The 6,000-nt window shown below is 44.8% G+C and overlaps 1 protein-coding gene across 2 annotated transcripts in view; it reads left to right on the forward strand.

The window, feature by feature from the left end:
• The window catches only part of CCDC150 (coiled-coil domain containing 150), a 78,784-nt gene extending 73,594 nt beyond the window's left edge, over positions 1-5,190 (forward strand). For both annotated transcript variants that reach the window (XM_075202424.1, XM_075202425.1), the window contains exon 28: positions 4,734-5,190. In XM_075202424.1, the coding sequence (XP_075058525.1) occupies positions 4,734-4,895 (162 nt within the window). In that variant the 3' untranslated portion in view covers positions 4,896-5,190. The remainder of the gene's footprint in view (positions 1-4,733) is intronic.
• The last annotated feature ends 810 nt before the right edge of the window (positions 5,191-6,000 follow it).

Raw genomic sequence — 6,000 nt, forward strand, 5'->3', positions numbered from 1 at the left:
TAACGTATTTCACCTGTTCCAGTTGCCAATCTAAAATTCCTGGTGAAAGGTGAGACCCGGATGGTCTCTACATGGCCTGTGAGTCTGAGGACCTGATTCAGCGTTCGTCTGGGAACGCCGCTGATGTGGTGGTACCGGCCTGGGCTAGTGAACTGGCACGGTCCATATCTGATCTCAAAAGGAGAGGCTGCATGTTCTGAAATGATAGGTACTGATGTTTTTCCTACCCTTTGTCAGGAAAAACAGTCCATAGATGCCATTCCTTCGGACCAAGCAACGCAGTGACATTTAGACCCCTCAGGGGAATCCCGAAGACCTGCCTGGGTGCAAAATCTAGAAAGATCTGTATAGGGTTTGGTCTGGGTATTTTCCTCTCTTGAGAAAATGTTGCAGCCATCTGCTGGTAGACAGCGTAAATGTCTGGCCCAGTCCCAGATTTAGGACATGAGTGACTCTGATACAGATCCATCCTGTCAGGAGGAGAGTGAAATTCTGGAAGAATCTGACACAAAAGATTTGTCTGCCTGGGAGGAGGAGCAGCCCTCTAGTAGGCAGGAGGTGGAAGATCTGAGCGTGGTGGTTATAAAGGCCTTTAATATCACGGCCATCGAACAGGCAGAGCAGTGTCTTTTTCAATCCTCTACTCAGAAATCTGGCAGGAGGTCAGGCCCACACCAGATAGCTGGTTTCAGATACCCAATAAGCTATCGCCTGTATTACCCCTTTTCAGGAACAGGATTTTGCATCATGGGAGACACACCCAAGTGTGAATACTCCCATCAAGCATTTGGCTTAGGCAACCATCATTCCTCTTCCTAGTGCTGCAAATTTGAAAGCACGGACAGGAGATGTGGGGGCTTGTTAAAATCCATTTATTTAGCATCTGGTGCTTCCCTCCTCCTCCTATTATGGCAGTGGCATGGATGGTTAAAGTCGTGGAAAAATGGGCCCTCACACTGTGTGATGGGCTCCAATCTGGTATGGCCAGGTCCAAATTATCCCCACTAGCAGCTCACATTAATGATGCTGCTGATTTCCAGGGGGATGCAGTTTTGGACGCAGGTTAGGGTTTAACCAGGACTTCCTCATTAGTGGGGGTGACCTGACGCACCCTCTGGCTTCGATCTTGAGAGGCTGACGCCGAATCCAAGAAAGCTCTGGTGGCCCTACCTTATGATGGTTCCGGCTTTTTTGGCCCAGCCTGGGAAAAGTTCATCTCCCAGGCCATGGAAGGTAAGAGTTCACTTCTGCCCGTGGCCGTTCCCAAAACAAAGGGCACAACATTTTTCTCCTTTCATTTTGTTGGGAAAACAAGGGGTGCCTCATCGAGGGGATCAGTCTTCTGCCCCTCGGGAGGCAGCTCAGAGAGGTAGACAGGCTTGGACGGGACAACGCCCTGGTGCCAAGCAAACTGACAAGTAATCAGCATGACTGCCTACACCCCACACTGGAAACTTCAGTGGTGGGGTCTTGACTGCTAATCTTTCAGAATTGGTGAATCAGTTCTACCACAGACAACTTGGTAAGGGGGGTGGTGGACAGAGGGTACATGATAGACCTCTTAGGGACGCCACCACAGCGTTTTCTGTCCACTCCCTTACCAAGAGACGAGACCAGGAGAGTGGTACTTCTGAGGGCCATTCAATCTTTGTTAGCAGCAGCAGTCATTGTTCCAGTTCCAGAGGAGCAATGGGGGTTTGGTTATTACTCCCACCTCTTTCTGGTACAGAAACCAGTTTTCTCTTTTCGTCTCATTCTGAATCTAAAATCCTTCAACACGCACTTGAGGGTACCCAGTTTTCAGGAAGGAATCCATCTGATCAGTTATCAATTCAATCGGAAAGAACAAGTTTATAGCATAATTGGATATCAATGTTTATCTTTATGTACCCATATGAGCCGGTCACCACAGCCTCCTCCGGTTTGCGATGAACCAGTGCCACTTCCAATTCAGAACGCTCCTGTTTCGGCTGGCCACAGCACCAAGAATATTCACAAAGGTGATGGCAGTCATGGTGACAAGGTTACGTCAAAAAGTGGTGACTGTCTTGCTGTATCTGGATGATGTTTTGATCAAAGCAGATTCAGCCGCTCGCCTTCGAGATCATCTGGACCTCACGGTAAAGATGTTTAATTCCCATGGGTGGGTAATCAATGTCAAAAAGTCCAATCTGGTTCCTACTCAGCACATGGTCGTGTTAAGTCTTTTGTTCAACACGAGATGTCAGAGGGTCTTTCTACCTCCGGGCAAGATACAGAAGATCAAGCTCCAAGTAAAGGTCTTGCTGTCCCTAAAGCACGTATCCATCCTTCAGCGTATCAAGCTGATGGGGTGTGTGATGTCCTGTTTCAAGGGAGTACAGTTTGCTCGGTTTCATTCACGACCCTTCCAACGTGAAGTTCTCGCCAAATGGAAGAGGTCAGAGCCTCGCCTGGAAATACAAAAAAATTTTTTGTCTCTCACCAGCGACTTGTCAGTCCTTGGTGTGGTGGTTACGGGCAGGGAATCTCAACCTGGGATGTTCCTTCTCAGATTGGAAATAGACAATTGTGACCACAGACGCCAGCCTATTAGCCTGGGGGGCAGTGACCTTGGATCTGAGATTGCAGGGTCTCTGGACTCGGAAGGAGGCAAGATTGCCTATTAATGTTCTCAATTTAAGGGCAGTATACAATGCTCTGGTCCAGGTGCAACTCAAGCTGCGGAACAGACCAATTCAGATTCAATCAGTCAACACCACGCTGGTGGGATACATCAATCACCGGGGGAGGGGTGGGGGAGGACAAAGAGTTCCCTGGCCATGAGAAAAATTGTCAAGATCAGAACTTGGGCAGGACAGCAGGTTCATGTAATTTCAGCCGTCTTCATACCAGGGGTGGACTATTAAGAAGCCGATTACCAGAGTCTGTATGCCATACACCCATGGTAATGGTCCCTACATCCGGAAGTGTTCGCCCAGATTGTTCAGAGGTGGGGTCAGCCAGAGATCGACATGGCCTCTTGGTTGAACAACAAGGTAGACAGGTATTGTGGTAGACACCATGACTGTGCCCTGGAGGTTCAGTCTAGTGTATCTATTTCCTCCAATTCCAATTTTGCCTCAGATATTGAAAACGATCAGATACAAAAGTGGTGCAGTAATTCTTTTGGCACCAGATTGGCCGAGAAGATCTTGGTACACAGACCTTCTAGATCATAAGCATTTCTCCTCGGAGTCTTCCTCTCTGGCTGAAAAGATCTTCCCTGAGTCTGTTTTTCCATCAGGACCTAGCACGGCTACCTTTGACGTCTTGGCAGTTCAATCCTTGATTCTTAGACAGAGGAGTCTGTCGGAAAGGGTCATCCAGGCGATCATCATAGCTCGGAAATCCACATCTCATAGGAATTACCATTGTATATGGAAAGCAGTTATCGGTTGGTCTGAGACTAAACGAGTAACGACTGCTTCCTTCTGGTTGACTAGGGTGCTAGAATTCCTGCTGGAAGGTTTGTACAAAGGTTCAGATTTCGGCTTTGTCTATTTATTTCCAAAGCCCTGATGCCTGATGTTCAGATGTTTCTTCAGGAGGTTCTTCATGTTCAACCACCTTTCGTTCCTTTGGTGGCTCCATGGTACCTCAACTTGGTGTTAACGGCTTTACAGAACTCGCTGTTCAAACCACTCAAGTCCGTATCTTGAAACTTCTTACATGAAAGGTTTCGTTCATATTGGCTATTTTCTCAGCAAGGCGTGCCTCGACAGTGCTGTTTTACGTACCAGGCCATTTTTTTTAGCCAAAAGGGGTCTCGAGATTTCATATTAATCAGGACATTGTTATTCCTGCTTTGTCTTAGGATTCTCCTTTCAGTAGTCAGAGTTCGTTATACCTCTGGATGTGGTTAGAGCCTTGCGGATCTATGTGAACCGTACAGCTTCCGTTAGGAAGACTGGTGCTCTCATAGTGTTGTATGATGCACGTAATCATGGCTGGCTAGCTACTAAACAAACAATAGCTAGATGGATTGCGGCAACTAATAGTCAGGCTTATCTGTCGGAGGGTTCTCCGGTTCCTGAAGGGCCTCATGGCTCATTCTACAAAGTCAGTTTGCGGCTCGGCATTGGGCCTCGGTTGTGCAGTTGTGTAGTCTTCCATTCATACATTTACTAGAATTTACCCCATCCACCTCTTTGAATCTAAAGACGCAGGTTTTGCACGTAAAGTGTTATGTGCAGCTCACTCTGAGCGTACCCACCCCTAGGGGCAGCTTTGGAACGTCCCCAAGGAGAGCAGTCCCCAACTGTATGTGCAAGAGAAAACAATATTTTTGTACTTTCCATAAAATCTCTCTCTCAACACAGTTGGGGAACACTGCGCTTCCACCCTTTTGTTGTTCTGACAGTTCTGTTGAGTTTTCTGTTAGTTGTGTTTCGCCCCCTCTCTTGCGGCTATGTTAGTTAAATAAACATAACTTCCTGCTGGAGGGGTCATAGAGGGGATGGGAGCAGACTAGACAAGTTTTTAGTGCCATTACTTCCACAGCGCCCTCTATACCCCAAGGTGAGCAGTGTCCCCCAACTGTGTTGATAGAAAGATTTTACGGTAATTACAAAAATCTTGCTTTGTATGGGCAACTCAACTGACCCTTCTCTATGTTCCCGTTCTACAACTTAATTATGAACTCTGGATTTACATACAAATATAACTAGTGGTCTTATAATCTATTTTTTATTGAAATTTTCTCCCTCCTGTAGGATGTTCCAGAGTATAACCACGTGAAACGGCCACAGTTTCTTCCCCATTCTACTGTGGAGCATTGGGAAACCAAACAGAAGCTTAAGCTGATTTCCAGAAATTCTCTGGTAAAAGAGAGAAGTAAACCACATGGAGATCAAATTCTGGACACACAGTCCTAGAGCTAATATTGGACCAGTCAACGCCTTCAGTGGCTTCATGCCTCAAGAACTGCTTAGTTATTTATTGAAAGAGTATGTGTTGTGTCTGTCTATCCACAAAGTACTATATCTATAAAAATGAAACACATTCACACAGAAATCAAGGCTGCTGGAAGTTTTCACTTAACAGACATTAATGTGGCAAACACAGATACTGTGTTGATTTATAATTATGGCTGTACAAAATGTATTTTTTAAATCTATAAAATTGTGGATTTTATTTTTGTATTGAAATACATATGTATCTTTCTTGTGTCCTCTTTTTTATTTTTTTATTTCACTTCAGCAGCGAAGCAAGGGAGTTGTTAGGTAATTCAAGGCCAGATAGAGGTAGGGGAGTAGTTCAAACTTCTGGGAATTTATTTTGAATGTGTTGAAAACAACCATTGTAATCGATGATCAGATACAGAGGAAACACAGCTAGCACTTGATTAATCAGCACAGAACAATGTCTCTAGTATGGTAATCTCAGTCTGCTGTAATAATTAAATATCTTCTGAGACACTGGTAGTCTTTAGTACTTATTAAAATAACAGTTCTGATAGTAGACAATCATACTCACAGATGCAATCTTTGTAATTGAGAATATCCAATATTCCTGATCACCTGAAAGCAGTAAAAGTCCAAATACAACTGAGATGAGTCCAGTGCCCCTCAGTGTAGTGTCAGCAGACAGTGTCATGTACAAAGATTACTTTCATAGCTAGCAGATAATTGTTTCATATAAGCAGTTTCATGGTCAAGCTACAGTACTCACAGAAGAATTCAAAGTAAGCTGGATGGCAAAAAGCTGAGTTGGAGTAATAATGTTGTTTGCAAAGGTACAGAGTCAGAGTTGAAGCAGAAATTGGCAACTGAAAAGTCTGATATCCAGGCTGTTCAGGACTCTAAAGTAACTTCTATTACTGACAACGATTGCATAGAACAGAAGAGGGTTTTAAACTCCAAAGGTTCAATAAGGTCAGGATAGAAACACACTCTAAATTAATGAGAGAGGTGTGCAATGACTCATGCTCACCACAACTCAAGAGGTAATGACAACATATACAGTAAGTGATTCATGCTC

Source organism: Mixophyes fleayi, chromosome 3 (assembly GCF_038048845.1).
Source record: "Mixophyes fleayi isolate aMixFle1 chromosome 3, aMixFle1.hap1, whole genome shotgun sequence".
Taxonomy (NCBI): Eukaryota; Metazoa; Chordata; class Amphibia; order Anura; family Limnodynastidae; genus Mixophyes; species Mixophyes fleayi.